Source organism: Ascidiella aspersa, chromosome 3, assembly GCF_963924565.1.
Source record: "Ascidiella aspersa chromosome 3, kaAscAspe10.2, whole genome shotgun sequence".
Lineage (NCBI taxonomy): Eukaryota > Metazoa > Chordata > Ascidiacea > Phlebobranchia > Ascidiidae > Ascidiella > Ascidiella aspersa.
The window spans coordinates 9,123,831-9,140,302 of NC_139449.1; the positions used below are offsets into that span (position 1 = coordinate 9,123,831).

At 35.9% G+C, this 16,472-nt stretch overlaps 1 protein-coding gene and 1 long non-coding RNA gene across 2 annotated transcripts; one reads left to right on the top strand and one right to left on the bottom strand.

The window, feature by feature from the left end:
• Nucleotides 1–1,773: 1,773 nt before the first annotated feature.
• On the bottom strand, nt 1,774–15,097 carry LOC146159092 (uncharacterized). The gene is made up of 10 exons (XM_083384859.1): nt 14,910–15,097; nt 14,091–14,212; nt 13,063–13,170; nt 11,949–12,071; nt 11,038–11,215; nt 10,541–10,643; nt 9,787–9,911; nt 8,637–8,741; nt 7,628–7,730; nt 1,774–1,908 (listed from the first exon to the last, which is right to left on the bottom strand). The coding sequence occupies exons 1-10, from the start codon at nt 15,095–15,097 to the stop codon at nt 1,774–1,776; spliced, it is 1,290 nt and encodes a 429-aa protein (XP_083240985.1).
• Nucleotides 4,229–6,093, top strand: LOC146159093 (uncharacterized). The gene is made up of 4 exons (XR_014494735.1): nt 4,229–4,366; nt 4,637–4,699; nt 5,260–5,370; nt 5,587–6,093. It is a non-coding gene; the product is annotated as an uncharacterized LOC146159093 (long non-coding RNA).
• Nucleotides 15,098–16,472: the final 1,375 nt, after the last annotated feature.

Below are 16,472 nucleotides of genomic sequence, written 5' to 3' on the forward strand. Positions count from 1 at the left end.
GTCACTACACCTGTATATTTCAACAAGGGGAGACGTACATGACCACCGTGCTTCCTGATCCCACTAAATCGAAACTAAACTAACTGCCATTGCATTTCAAAGTGTATATTGTCAGGTCGCGTCTAGATTTATTGTACATTCGAAAAATTTAGCATAGCTCCGCTTTCAATAAAACAACCTAGCCTATACAGCGCAGTAAAGCACGTCTAGTAAGCAAGACGTTTATATCATTGTCTAATTCTGTTTTTTTAGTAGCCGGGTTAAACTTCATAGCACAAACGCGACTGCGTTAGGGATTAGCTGCACCAGTTGCGGTTCTGGATTTGTTGTACAAGCACAAACAGACATGCGTTGATGTTACATACCACATTATAGTAAACCATTATCGATTGTATTTTAACTTTCTAACCGCATTGCCGCGGCACCTTGGCATGTCATTCCCTGTCTGGTATTTTTTCTCGAATGAGAAAATAAATTTCTCACCGAGTATGGTCGGGATTGGTTTCTCAAAATGTCATCTGTGACGTCTTGAAATTTTAGCCAATAGAAAGCGTTCCAATAACGCTTGGATTTGGAACCTCAGAATAAAGGTTTAATAAGTATCTACCCACTTTTGCGTGTGTTTTCACGTGATTAATTGACAAGGGCGGATCTACGATATTTTGTTTTGGGAAAAATATTTTTAACATAAATATTACATCATAAAAAAGTAAATACTGGTAGTATCCTTAAAATTCGGGTGCCAATGTGCAACTGAAATTAAATTTAAACACACGGTTATAGCGAAAAGCGTTTTTACGTTGGCCCTGGGAGAAAAACAACGAGATTTTAATCTCTTTGGAAAAGCAAACGTCTCATTTTTTTCAAAACGAAAATCTCTAGTCCAACCATATATTTGTTAATCGTAATTAACTTCAAAAAATGTTTGTAGCAAAAATAAAACAGACTTTATTTTGCAAAAACTACTACAGAAAGACTAGAAAATCAGAACTTTCGACATGCTGATATGTAAAATAATTTGTTAAGCGGATGGATTATGACGTCACGGAAAAACGGCGAAATGTTTTAACATTTATATGGGTAGAATAGACTTAAAGTGTCGTAGAGGTGTGAAATTACTTAGACTCTAAAATTTAAATCATAGTGTTCCCTGTATATTTTTTTAGCTTGCGGCAAATATTTTATCCGAGAGGGTAATTATAACCTAAAACAATCCTGAACACAGCAATGCGAGGATTTATATTGCTGTCCGTAATCTGAATAATATAGTGTACATTTTAGGGCACATTTGATAATCTCTCATCATAGTTTGAGAATCATTGGAGTATAAATACAAATTTAATAGCTCCGGAGTGAGTACGGCTATACCAGGCTCTTAGCGTAAATATATTGAAGAACAGACTCGGGACTCTAGTAAGACTACATAGTACCTGATTTCGACGTGCGCTTGTGTAGAAGCAAGTTAGAATCCATAAAATGGTCTCACATTCTTACTGTTTTAAAGTAGAATAGAATATAGGGTGGAATGTTACTATGTGGGTATATCAGTTATGACGCCATTGTGAGTCGATTGCTGTTTAACCAGATTATCACCCTATATTTTAGTGATCTGTTTGTGAAAGTCGTAGATAAGTCAGGCTAATATACTTTTCAACTTGATGTTGCAAATAGTTGAAACAAACTAACATTGTTCACCTGCCCGATACTGACAAAACATTTTCTCGCGAGTAATTAAGCACATCCCGTGCCGTGATTTTATTTTCCCGCGTTTTTTTATTCTAGCGGCAAGTACGTCATGACGCGAATAAACTTGTACTCGTATGACGGCATGAACACGTCAGCGTACCCGTCACCGTTGACGTCAGCCAACGCTATTGCGCCAACCGTTCCCTCTGCTTGCTCGTAAATCTGCAAATAGCAAACACTTAGTCGTTATCAGGTTAAGGCCATGTATATAGCAGTGTATAGAGTTTAAAATATAAACCATTCGGTCTGCGCACCCGATCCGTTAGAAATCAGTGCATTTCTAAGCAAAAAGGTCTACGACAATCAGGGCATCCAATGGCAGAAAAGTCTAGACTTTTAGACCTTGAGGTCCTGGCAATGCACTGATTTGAACCTTTAGGTAAACTCCCGGCGAAGATAAATTAAATATATTCATTAAAAGTTCAGAAAAGATAACAAAAAATATGAGATAGGATTAATAACACTTGACCCACCTAAACCCTAACGCTAACCCGAATCCTAACCCAAATAATGTGCGTTATTTTAATAATTCTTTAAATGCTGGGGAAAAAAGCCCAAACTCGGGTGGTTTCTCGTCCATTGTATTTAAGATTATTACGTCACAAATTGAGGTATTGGGGCCTGAAGCGTTATAATTATTAAATTATCGCACATTATTTGGGTTAGGGCGCTGGTTAGCGTTTGGGTTTGGTTGGGTCAAGTATTGTTAAACTTAATCTTCTTATGCACATTTGTTAATGCAAATTAGTGCATTGTCCAAGACCTCAAAGTCTAAAAGTCGGACTTTTTGATCCTTTGAATGCACTGATTGTCGTAGACCTTTTTGCTTAGAACTGCACTGATTTCTGACGGATGGGGTGGTCTGCGTGTATTCATAAATTGTTGCTACCAGGATACTATATCTTAAGAGGAGTTTTTCAGGGCAAATGACTTTGTTGCGAAAACACTTGACAAATTGAGTTATTTACTTAGATTTAATTTTTGTAGAGGATTTTTTGTCGGCAATCTACACTGTTAAAAATATTGGGTACTTCATTGAAAAAGTTTTGGGTAGTGCAACAGTTTACCCCGAAACAGGGCCAAAATATTTGGGTACCCTTAAAACTTACCCAAGTAGAATTGGGTAGCGTGTTTTTCATAAGAAATTTCCCTTTTTTGTTGGGTAAAAAACATGCTACCCAATTGGAAGAAAATGTTTTTTTGGGTAGTAAGATTTCATACCCAATTATTCATGGAACGTTTCTACCCAAAACAGGAAAATTGGGTATTAATCACAAGTACCCAATTCCAATTTCTCGAATTGGGTAATCATAACACCCTAAAAGAATTAGGTATGAGCTTTTATACCCAAAACGCATGTACCCAAAATCGGTGAATTGGGTACGGTTAACAAATACCTAATTAACAAAATGGGTACTCTTAACTTCCTAAAAACAGTGGTTTCAGCTTAGCATAAAACAAGACTCCAAAGCAAATTTTAAAACGTACAGTTTGGTTTATTTACAAAATCAAGTCAACTTAAATACACAAAAATCGGTGAATTGGGTAAAGTTAACAAATACCTAATTAACAAATTGGGTACTTATGACTTCCTAAAAATTAAATACACACAAGCAGACTGTTTCAAGGATTCTAACCTAAATTTTGGACAAACAAATTCCTCAAATGAACCAAATGGGGATACTATACATAAAGGGCGTGGAAAAAAATAATGGTTACTTCATTCAGTTTGGGTAGTACATGAGTTTACCCCGAAAAATGGCAAAATAATTTGGGTACCCTAAAAAACAACCCAAGTAGAATTACTCAATATAATTTTGATTTTTTCTTGGGTAAAAAAACATGCTACCCAATTAAAGAAAAATATATTATTGGGTAGTAGGATTTTATACCCAAATTCAGAGCCGAGATTTGTACCCAAAATAAATAAGTTGGGTATAGTCAACATGCACCCAAATAATATCGGTAGAATGTTGGGTAAGGAATGTTCACATAATTGGGTTTGGGAACTTTGGGTATTCATAGATTTAACCCAAAACAAACTTGGGTAAAGTTTAGCACCGGGTATAAAAAACAAATTAATGGATCATACATTTTATTGTTCATCGTAATGATCAACACAAAACTTGTTCAATAGTGGTTATGTTAGAAATATAACTAGTTATGACAGTGATTAATGCGTCTGTTTTAAGATGAAAAATCGGCGGACCATAACGTCCTATTTCACTTATTGATCTATTAGGCATACCGTTATGAGTTAGTTCAGAAGCTTAGAGCCTAACATACATTAAATACTCCAGTTTGTTATAACGCTTATTAGGTGTACAAATATTTAAATAACGGCAAATTGGTGCGTCGATTTTAAATTTTGAAAGTCGGCGCGAGACGTCACACTCCGTTAAGCGAGAGGCATTCTTTCGCCAAGCGCGCGTCTAAAAACGCCTTTGTCTCGCCAAGCCGCAAGCGCGCGTCTAAAAGTTAATTTGCGAACCACATAAGTTATGTGTATGTGAGAAGTGTGATAAACATCAGCCAGTTGCAGTTATCGTGTTCTCAACTTTAAAAAGATTAGGATAAAAAAGAAAAGGAAGGTGGATATGTCTAGGTCAAGCCTTTTATGGTAAGTTAAAACATTACTGTTTTTATTTAATTTATACGTCAACACTTTTGTTGAAAAAGAAACAAGAAAATATACCCCACTGATATTTACTACTTTACCTTTTTTGGTGATCTTATTGTTGGACCCAGTCAAGTTCACACCAAAAACTTGTAGGTTAAGCAATGTTAATAAATAATTAATATAATACTATTTGACCCACCCTTATCCAAATAAAAAGACAATTTCTCTTTTGTTAAATCATTTATTTTAGTTTTTATTTTCATCTTTCAGCAATCCCAAACTGCAAAAAATGAAGTTGTCTCAGTGGATAAGAGTTACAAAAAGCCATTAGAGGTACAAAATTAATATTTGCAATATTTTGCTATTTTATATGGTAATAATTGTCAATGTTGTTTTTAGATATTACCTTTATTTGTACAAGTGTGCTTTATATAGTAAAATGCTTTACATGAGGCAATTTTGTTTACCTAAATAGTTTTGTAACATTAACTATTGCACTTATTGGAACTATAGGTTACTGATAAACCAAATTCCATTAGTATCGGTACTTCTCATCATATTAATTTATGCACTTTGCCATGTTTTTCAATCCACTGTAGTGTTTTCTAATTTGAAGTTAAATTTCTGAGAAAATTTTACATTAAAAATCACTAAAGAGTCTTTCCTGTAAATGCACTTATAAATTTGTTTTGCTCATTTTAATATAGTAATGACGTAATTTGGTATTGGATCAGATCCCGGTACATTTTGCCTAAATTTTCTTGTATTAGACATTCCTAATTTTAAGTATAAAAACACAAATATGCATGTAGTAAGTGATATTATTTTAAAGTATAGGCACATACAGACTACGGCACTATAATTTGTTTTTAACTTAATGTGTTTTTTTACAGACAAGCAAGGATTATTATCAGCAGTGTCCACTATGCTTAACAACGGACCGTATCTGGCCAGGTGAAGCAAATTAACCAAACGCCATTGAAAAACAAAGAACTGTTCTCCTGGTAAGAAATATGTTTATAGTTCCTGTTAAGTGATAATATACAATAAAATAACTCCAAACAATAAAGACTAATGTTGCCTAAAATTGATACTGTTAACATTACTTATTTTATAATTCATATATGTTTAGATTAGTAGAATATATTTGTCTAATGGCTTTTGAGAAGGAACACAAAACTTAGTTTGCATTAAGTGAAGGACATATTTTGTTTTTGTAGAAAAAGACAACCACATATCATGTTACGAGGGCTGTCCAGGACTCCCAAATAACCATTTATAGCAGTGTTTGTCAGTGCAGAAAAAAACTACTGTTGTAAAAATCTAACCCCACTTCTGTATATACCATTGTGTGTTTAATATGAGTGATGTCCCCACATGTACGTTTAGCCCTTCATTTTTTATAGTCTTTTTGGTGAAACGTTCTTAAATGTTAGTGATACGTTGATTATAATTATTGTTTGCAAAATAATGCTATTTTCATTGTAATTTTAAAGTATTTTTCCTTATGTTGTTTTTTCTTTTGTATTTTTATTTGTCGAGTTCCATTTGTTACAACAGTGTTCTTTCTAATACACTTTCTTATTTGCTTCTTAGAAATTGTGGTGAACGCAAAATTATTTGGGTGAATTATTTTTCTACCCAACAATGTTGAATTTCTCGACAAATGTACCTTGAATATTATGTATGGCACGAACTAAAATTACCCAATATAGCATTTGGGTGGAACAAAGCGATACCAAAAAATAATTATTGGGAATCCCCACGAGCGTACCCAGAAAGGTGAAGTGGGTACAACCTAATATTACCTAAGAATACCATTTGGGTGGAACAATGCGATACCCAAAAATATTTATTGGGAATCCCCACGAGCGTACCCAGGAAATTAAATTAGGTACAGGCTTATGTTACCCATGTAATTTAGGTAAAATAATGTGATACCCAATAATTTAGATTAGGTAGATATCAGTGGTACCAAGGTATTTTGGGTATTAATTACCCAGAAATATTTATTGGGAATCCCCACGAGCGTACCCTGTTTGACAAAAAAGTACCCAATGATTTTGGGTATTGAATACCCAATTTTGCTAACAGTGTAATGTATGTCAAAAACCAGTAGCGGTTAAAATAAGTGCGACTTTCGTTCTAATTTACCCTGTAACACTATATACGGATCTGTTCATAAGTTTAATGGTGAAAATAACGGCCCAAATAGACGTGAGCACGCTTTTAAGCGGCATGCTTTATTTGCTTTTAACGTCTTTTGGGCCGTTATTTTCACCAAGAAACTTACGAACAGATCCGTATATGACAAAGCATGTCGCTTTTAACGTCTATTTGGGCCGTTATTTTCACCATTAATTTACCCTGTATTTTGTAAGTTTTTCGTGATAGGTTGGTTTAGACTTTAGTTGTTAAATCAAACAACGTATTGCCTCAATCTGTGGCCAAATGTCCTGTTTGTTTAAATTGAGTCGTCGTGGGGTGACATTTTGTCGGTGGATGCGGTTAAATTTGGTGTTGCGTTCGCCATATAGCAGTGTCTTAAAGTTGTTTTGAAATAAAGAAATATGTTGTTTGTTTACAGTATATAGCAGTTCCAATTCACCAGTTGCCCAAGCCAATTAGCAGTTCCAGTCATTGCCGTGGCAATAAGTGGATCGTCGCTGGCAACAACATGAGACTTTGATTTCGCATAGCAAGTATTTGAATACCAATCAAGGCAAGCAAATGTTTTTAATATAGAAAATGAGGAATTGCGTTAAGACATAAGGATTTTTTTTTATGATTTTTTTAAGACATATTTTACACCACATAGGAGCGCGACACCTAATAACGTCATTATTATTTTCAATTAGGCAAAGTAAAATAAATAAAAAACTGATAGTTTTAAAGGTTATTTTTTATTTTTTGGGCGCAATTTACGTTGCGAATCTTACTAGCTTCATATACTGTTTGTTTTTATAAATTCACCTTCAAAAGCAGAATCACTGCTTTGGATGGCAAAGGGATTGGACATTAGAACATGGCCCATTAAACAGAATAAGAGTATTTTTGTTTTTTACATTATTTTGTTTAATGCGTCACATTACGACGTAACTCAGTGACGTCATTACTAACAAAAAATGATGCCCTTCCCTCAAACAAAATCCGCCTCTTTTTGCTAGTTATGTTTTACAATTTTGTTTGCAACTAGCTTAAAAGGTCGAGCAACTCAAAATTGCCTCGGGGCCCGTCATTTTCGGACCCTTGTATGTATACCATGGTTGATGTGTAGCTCCAATTAGTTTTGTCTGCATCATCATCAGGAGTCACCACGAAAACTTTGCCATCGTCGTCTCCAGTCACCATTATGTATGGCTTCCTTTTAGAAAGAAAAAGGTGGAATTGCGGTGACGTAAAATTGATACGTCTGATAATATTGCGGGGAAGTTTACAGAAAAAAACAAATTACGATATAAACGGCTGTTTGAGGGTGTTTCAATATTTTTTTACTTACGTATTATTAATTTAAGAAAAATCTACTCATTGCACAGTAACGAAAAAAACTTAATATTTTTTAATCACCGTATATGCGATTTTTATTACAGTCTGCCTTAAATTAGACACAAACATATATATATATATATATTTATTTATTTATTAGTGTCTTTGAACAGTAAAAATGTACAAAAGGGTCATCGAAGGATTTTCGCCTCACTTAGATTGGTAAAAACATACCGGCATAAGAAAAGTTTATTTGTCGTTGTTGGATCATGATTGCCATTTTCTCCACTAAAGGCATCTCGCTTGTAGCCTATATAGTTGTTCATGCATTTTCCATTATTTTTACCGGAAACAAAGCATGCACACTTATAGACTACTACTATTTTTATCGGTCAGGAAATACCATTGCTGTAAATAAGTCCTTTTTGAAATTCCGTAAGTCCACGTCTAGTCAAAAAAATCAAGTTCAGGTCAAGTCATTTTTTATAGAACTTAAGTCTTAAATAATAACAAGTCAAGTTCTTGTCATCAAAACTAAACGTCGAACTAGTAAAATTGGTTAACTAGTCTGAATGAGCACTAACGTAACTCCAAAATAAGACAAAACACAACACATTGCAAGCAAACTTAGCATAAGTAACCCAATTTTACAGTGAATAATGCTTAATGAGGAGAGCACTTTAATTTAACCCAAGTCATTGTCCAAATGACTTAAGTCAAGCCAAGTCAATTGAAAACAGTGACTTATGTATTCATTACAACACTGGTAAGCACTTCATCTTACATTCCTTCGAGTTGCATTGTGACCGTCGGCCAAAAAGCTTGTGCGGTTCCGGGGGAGCCGAAACCTGGAATTCTCCACGACCGGTAGTTGTCCTCCAGAACGTGCCTGAAAACAAGTTCCATATGATTTCGAAATCAACTAAATATTGCTTTTCTAAGTAAAGATGCGCAAAAATTAATGCGTTACAAAACACTCAAACTAACTAGAAAGTTTGGGGATTAAGGTGGCTTAGTCTGGCGCAAGACATACATTTGTGTTTTCCGAAAACTCAGGAAAAATTTCTCGCTACGTAACGCCTCGTTCTGGCAAACTTCGCTGTGGAAATTTGATGTTTGTTGTCGTTAGATTTAAACGATAATGGTGTGCGCACTATGATAGCTTGGTAAAATTCTCCGTCAATTTATATATAAACGAATGGTGACGCATTGACAATTTGAAATTTTATGTAAGACTATCATTTGTGTCATATTGTGTGTACGAGCACATGATGGGCTTACCCTGGATTACCCCGGATTTTCAGATGACTCCTTTCCTGTCTTAGGGCCACGTATACATTTTCAATTTGTAATTACTACAAAATGGCGGGGTTTATAATTTTATAACCTTTTGAGTTTTGCGTCATTAACGAAACGTTATTCATGTTTTAATGCAAAATTTCGTAAACAAACCGCCATTTTAGTAATCGCTGGATCAATATTATCCTATTTTACATGATTTGACTATAGGCTACCATTGATTTTCTGCTTGATTTGTTTTTTTATTGAATTAATCAATGTCGATGTGTCGTTATTATAAAAAAGGTTGAATATATTTTATAATGAGCCACAAAGCATGCCAACACCGGCAATGGGGCCATACCTTGCTTGAAGACTGTCGAATTATTTGATTGAGCGATTCGTTATCAACGTGTCAACTTTTAAATACATATTAACTCTTAATATTCGCGTTTCGTACTAACACAACGAAACAAAAAGCATCGACCGTCAAAAAACAACAAACCAAAAAACCTCGCGCGAAACCATTTGCGATCGGCTGCCTCAACACTCCTTAAAAAGCCTCTGTTTTTAAGCTTTTCGGCGCTTGACTACTATATTTTTAGAATACTCCCTTCTTTTGTTCGCAACATTACCCTGTGTAGGCTATAACTTACATTGGCCACTTTTCGGTCTGCCAATCCTTAGGGATCTCGTAGGCCAAGAGCGCGCCGGGGTCACCAAGCTGACTCCAGGTGGTGCACAGAATGTCCAGCGATCCGTCCATGTTCAAGTCAAAAATCTTAAGAGAAAACAAAATGATGAACATAGATTTCAGCATGCATAGGCCGGATTTGTGTGAAAATGTAAATTCAAATTAGGTGGTTGTATAGCTTTACTAAATTGGATATTGGGAAACATTAAAGGTAGTGTTAGCATGCGTGAGTTTTAAACTGTCAACGGTGTGCGACAGTCTCAAAATGTTATTCAAATTAAGGTGTTTCCGTTAAAGTTGGTAATGCGCATATATATTTAAAAGTCAAAAAATATTAAAAATATAATCCCCATGAATAAGTTCGTTTTTTGTACTGTACAACATATAGCAGCTGCATTTTTGGTCTAAATACCGTTTAAACAACTTGATTGCCCCTTGTAGTTTTGCGTTTAATTTTATCAATATAAACCCATAACCAAAGCAGAGAAGAGTATCATGCGCAAGGATGACACGCAAAATCGTGCAGCGTTCTAAAAAAAAAATTAAAACCCATACTGACCTGCTGAAGCTAATTTTCGAAAAATCTAAAAACGTCTGCACTATTAAGCAGAAGGTAGAAAATTAGCAAGAAAAGGTCAAAGTTATATAAAGATTGTTCTAAATTTTGTTAAAAGCTTGACACGTGTATGAAGCCTAAGAAAAATGAAAAATGTCACCTCCAAGTCAAAGTACCATCCAAAAGTATCGACGACCAAGTACTGTATGGATGACGTATCTTGCCAGTTGTTGGTTGAACTCCAGATAACGGCTAGCTCTTTACTGTATATGCCACATGCGAGTCAAGTATGTTTATTCAAAGCCATTAAATAGGTTTTTAACCGACCAATGTTTTTGCCCCTCCAACGGCATTTAAAGTTACAATTGTAAAGTGGCGACAGAATATTAGTAGTCAGTTTTGGTGTCTATTTTCAACGTCATTCCAAGTAAACACAATTCATTGGTTGGCCAACTGTTAAAACGCAAAAATTGGTTTATTTATTTTAAATTTTTTGTGAAAAAAAAGTTGCTCTTTACGCCTGAGCGTATTGGTGTGCTATGCTAAATTTTGCTGGTATCTTAGCTTTACCGAGTTTTTTAATAATAGCATAATATAGCACTTTGAAAACCGCCATTAGCAAATGCCTTTGCAGCATTACACTTCATGTATACTCACCACCAAAATCCGGTGCTAATTATGACTGGCGATAAGCTGCCGTCTGGCATCTCCATTTTGTGGATACGGAACGCGATGTCCACCTTCCCCTGGTGAATGATGTGCAAGTTCCAGGCTTCCGATAGCGTCTTAAGGCCTGGATTTTCGAGCCAAACAAGCTCAGCCTCTTCTGCGGCCGCTGTAAGTGAAATAAACAGTGCTGTGACCTACGTGTACTTCGGAGATCCTTTTTTAGCCTCTGCCTGTTTTTTTTATATTTGATCGCACACAATAGTTTATGTGTCACCCCACTCTCGTTTTCGCATTTTCTATGTGACGTTTTTTTGTTCGAATCAATAAATCTTTGAAGCCTACTTGTGTGGCCTTTGTATTGCCCTGCGGCTCATTCTTCATAAAATTTTTGTTTAAAAGTGAGTTATAATCTTTCCTTTTTATGCTTTCAGAATGTTTTATTTAATGAATTACACTTGTAAGACATCCTCACCTATTCCTACTATAACCAGCTTAACAAGGATATTTACACCTTCAGTTAATTTAAATGACACATTTGATATTTATATGTACTTCAGATCCTCGTTTAATCCGTATCCAAGATATTTCCTGTTTCTCATGTGCCTTACTCAAAAATAATTGCCTACCCCTTACTGCAGGCGTCGGAACTTTTTTGCAATGCGGACCGGTTTAAAAGAAAAAAAAATTGTCGCGGACCGGCCTTAAAGAACAACAGCAAATGTTCAGTCGAGGAAATTGATTACAAATTTTTTCAATGCGAACTTTAAGCTTGTTTTTCCGCAAAAAAAATGCTCCTAACTAGGAATTATTGAACTTAATAAAACCGACCACTGCCCTACTGTATACATTCGTAAGGCAAGAGTTACAGACAACGAATAAAACGAATTCACATTTCTCACCTCCAGTGCCGTATGCTCTCGCTGTGACTGCATCCAGGTGTCCGTCGCCGTTCATGTCCATCCACTCGACGCGATGGTAAAACCAGTTCTGGTTGTCTTCGAACGGCGAAATGTGCACGGGGTCTGCGGAAAAGTTTGAATTATCCTATAACTCGTGTACGTATAATAGTCAGGAGACTTGCGTAAATTGCCAACCTGTTTTTTTTTTGTTTATAGCGTGCGCACATGGCAAACATTTAACTTAAAGCTATCAAAGGTTTATATAAACGTTGTGTGATCCGAGGCCCGAGTATTTGCGACGGTCCACGAGCCTCAATCGACACAGGTCCAGGTTCACGCCCACAGATTAAAGCAGACCCGGCCCTTAAAGCCAATCCTTTTCCCGAAGTTATAGAGTTCTAATTTGCAGACTTCCTTTAACTAGAGTATTTACTTGGCCAGAGGCTGTTCACCTCGGAGACCTACTGCGAACATGGGTACACCCTCACCTAAGCCAATTGGAGTAGCCTACGTCTTTGCGACTTTATATCCAGATCGTTAAGCACAGTGTAAGCGTATATTTTCTTAAGAAAAACGTATACTGCGCCGAGAACAGCATTTAGGCGTAAAAGCGCAAAACTGTTTAAAACAAATAAAATCACTGAAAAGGGAACTTTGCTTTATTCCAAGTGATTCAGATAAATGTCCAAAAATTGGTAAAATATGCATAATTTAGGAAGGGGCCTTTGCTCTATTTAAAGCCGTCATGGATATTATTAGCTTAAGGTTGGAAACACGTAAAGCAGAACGGTATCAGAGTATAAGCCTGGTTTTCAAAAAGTCAGCACGGAAAATTACTAATCCAAAACGTAAAACGTCACAAAAATAAACAGGACGCTAACTCTTGTGGAAGTGATCACACTGATGAGCCAACGGAACAAAATTGACAAAGGCTCGTAATGCAGGGCCTGGCTCTTCCCCAATTTACAAGGGTAAAATACCGTGGAATGATTGAAAAGGAAAACGAATCTAACTGGGAGTCTATTTTGTAAGTATGAAAGTTGGCTGAGAGAAGGAGAAATGTATCAAACAACAAATCCGATTCTGTTTTTACACTACGTAAAATATTTCTTACCGGTTGAGCCACCCGGAGACATGTCCAGTAACGAGATCGATCCGTTGTCTTTTCCGGGAAGAAAAAATGAGCTGGCCACGGCCCAAGTACGCACATCAAACAAGCCATCTGAAAAAGTACAAGCATTAGTGTCTGAAATGATCATTTTTAAGTGTAACTTTTTCTGAGCGTTTCCAAGCGTTTTTTAAGGCATCGAAAGTTTTCGTACCATTCAATAGTTGGCTTGCTTAACTTCTCCGAATGAAAACATCTGTATCCAGTCGAACAGCCATACACTAAATCAGGAATGCGGTGCGGAGAAGAAAGGTTAAGCGCTTTCTTCAAACTATAATAACTTATACCAACATTATTGTAACCAGATTTAGTAAACTTCCCATTGCTCGGTGCGTCGCAAGTCTAACAAAGTTTTCCAAAATTTTCGCAAGAGAAAAAGGTTTGAGAACCACTCGGGCTAAAAGTTTATTCCTGGTTCACAACGTGGCTCAATTTTTTTGCTGAAAAAAATTATAAAAACAAAAATTAAAAAACTAACTCCCCTCCCCTCAAGTAAATGGCGACAAAGGCTTTAAATTGAGGCTAAATTTCTTATTTAGGCCAGTGTTTCTAAAACTTTTTTAGGTTGCGGCACAATAAAAAAATCTTAAATATTTCGCGCCACACTTTCAACAGAACATTAATATGGTAACTTCACAACTGGCCTTAACACACGACAAGCTATATGTAAATGTCTCAATATTATTAGTTTGTAACGAATAGACCGTATTGAAGTCTAAAATGCGTGCCTGTATGACTTTTTGTGATAGAATTTTTCCCAAAATTGCAAAAAGTTTCGCGGCACACTTGATAATTTCTTAAGGTAGTGTGCCACGGCACACAGTTTGGGAATCACTAATTTAGACTTTAAAATGTCCCGGTGGCATTTACACCATCATGTTAGACTATTACTTCACGGTTTAAATCTGGTGACGTTATCACTTTTTTTCCGCCGCCGTCTTGTTGAACATTTCGTTAGGTAGTTTCCTACTTACCTGGAACCTGGGTGACCTCGTTTGGCCACTGAAGTTCGTCGGTCAACAACTTTGGTTGAAATGAATTTTTGTCCAGAAAGTCGTTCACTCCTTCCACCTGGTAGACCGTGTCTTTACTAGAACTGCGAAATAAGATGCAAATGTCAAGCATCGAAAATATACCAATGCGAATCGATAGGCAGCTAGTCTCAAGGCTATAGTATGAAACCTTATTTAAATCCGTAAGTTTATGAGATGTTTTTTTTTGCAAAATATACAACGCCTTAAAATAATCATTATCAGTATCTTTAAAAAACAACGATTTTTTAATGAAGTGATTGTGGTTTCAGTTCCTAGCTGTTCATCATCCTGGGTATGCAAATTGCAAGAAGATTTAAATTTTAACAAATCTTCAATAGTTTTTGTTTTTGACAAAGCTATGCGAACTCAGAATTAATTAATAATCCCGGGTTTTTGTTTTTACGGCAATTTTTAAAAACATTATTTTTCGCATGTTGACATACGTCGATTATGTTTTTTACGGCTAAATTCCTTAAAAAATCGGCAACTAAATAAAAACTATTAAATATTTCTCAAACGACCGTGAACGTCCAATCCGAACCCTAATTTAAATGTCGGATTATTTAGTCTCGTAAAGCACGCTTTCCAAACTTAAGGTGCAACTTCGCCGTTATCAAACGCATCAGGACAGCTTAAACCAACAAAACAAACTGTAAAATACATATTTTTGTACGTTTTGGAAACTCTACAAATTCATTGGGTTACCGGTCCAAGAAAAAAAAATCGTGAATTGTCGTTACCCGTTCTTCTTTTACTTACGTGTCGCCGGTAAAGGAGGAATATGCAAGATCGATGGACAGCTCTCCGTTTTCACCTCGCTTCTCAACCAAACTGCAAAAGGCCGGTTCGCTCACAAGCTCAATGTCGTACATGAAGGTTGGAAAGGGACTGACCGAGTTGGCAAGCCCGATTCCGAACAGACAAAACGCGACCAACAAGGCAAACATATCTCGCCGGTTGTTATTTTAACGCTTAAAAAAGTCAACTGGAATATACCCAGGCTTTTATTAACAATCACCGTTTAAAGATTAAACGAATTTGCACCATTATACGTGTAAAAACGTAGGCTTGTGGGAGGTGGCTGTTAATTTTAGGTGAGATATTTAGCCCAGGGGTCAATATTACAGGGTTAAATTTAGTTTTGATGATGTTTTAATATTTTTTTATATCTCTGTTCAAGTAAATTAGTTTTTAGGTTTTCCGAAAAAAATGTTTTCTAAATTTAGGCGAGTGTTCCTTATTTGACAAGCCGACAAACGTTTATAAGGTTTGGCACGAGGAGCAAGTAAAATTAAATAAAATCTTCGCCGATCGTCTAAACCTGTAGAGCAGTATAGCGCACTAAGAATATTAAATCAAAATTTCAGAACACTTCCGGCAAACGTAGTTCAAAATCACAAATACTGGCGTTAGCAGATGACGCTACAATTTAGCCTGTCATATAATGGCAAGCTAAACTCGAAAATTGTTTGAGGCACACTGCAATGTAAAATTTGAACATTTGCCTTGGACCGGTGTTGTTTGGCAGGTAAAAGGCCCATGTCATCATATTTTTTATATGTGCGTCTTTAGCCCTCGTTTTTTACACTCGTAACTCGATCGTAATTGCCAAAAAACATTTCAAAGTAAAAGTTTTCCATGCGGTTTAGATAAATAATGAACAGCACGGCATTTTTTTGGTGTTGTACATTTATTTCGTTTCTAAATCGATAAATTATACTTTGTAATTAAACTTATACCTACCGAGAAAAAACAACAATTTATAGCATTAGAAAACTTATTTCCAAAGTACTCGAACTATTCTTAAGTTCGCAACATTAAAGATAGCGGTCAACCAATTTATTAACCTCTTGCAATTTGCACGTGTTGCTGCGTACCTTTTATACCCTAAATGCCACGAGTGATCGGCAAAATAACGCGTGGTAATTTCGGCAGGTTTCGCTTTTCCCACGTAAAAGGTCTGACGAAAGGCAAACTTTAGCAAACGCGCGTTATGTAAGCCTTGACGCGTCATAAAAATTGTGTAATATTACAAAACTTAGTTTAGAAGTTTAACCTATCTTTAAGCCTTTGGTAATTCTTTTTTTATTGAAATCAAAATTAACCTTCCCGGGATTACAATCAGTTAGTTTTAGTCTTTAGTGCCTTTAAGTGTATACAACGTCATTTAATCATTAAATATATCGAAAACATATCTTGGAACAACTGTATTCTGACAATTGTATTTCTGCTTCATTGTTTTGAATCTTTGCAATCACGCTGTATTACAAGGTATTTAATTCAATGCAGACTGCCCTGAGAGGCCAAACTACAGGAAGAGAA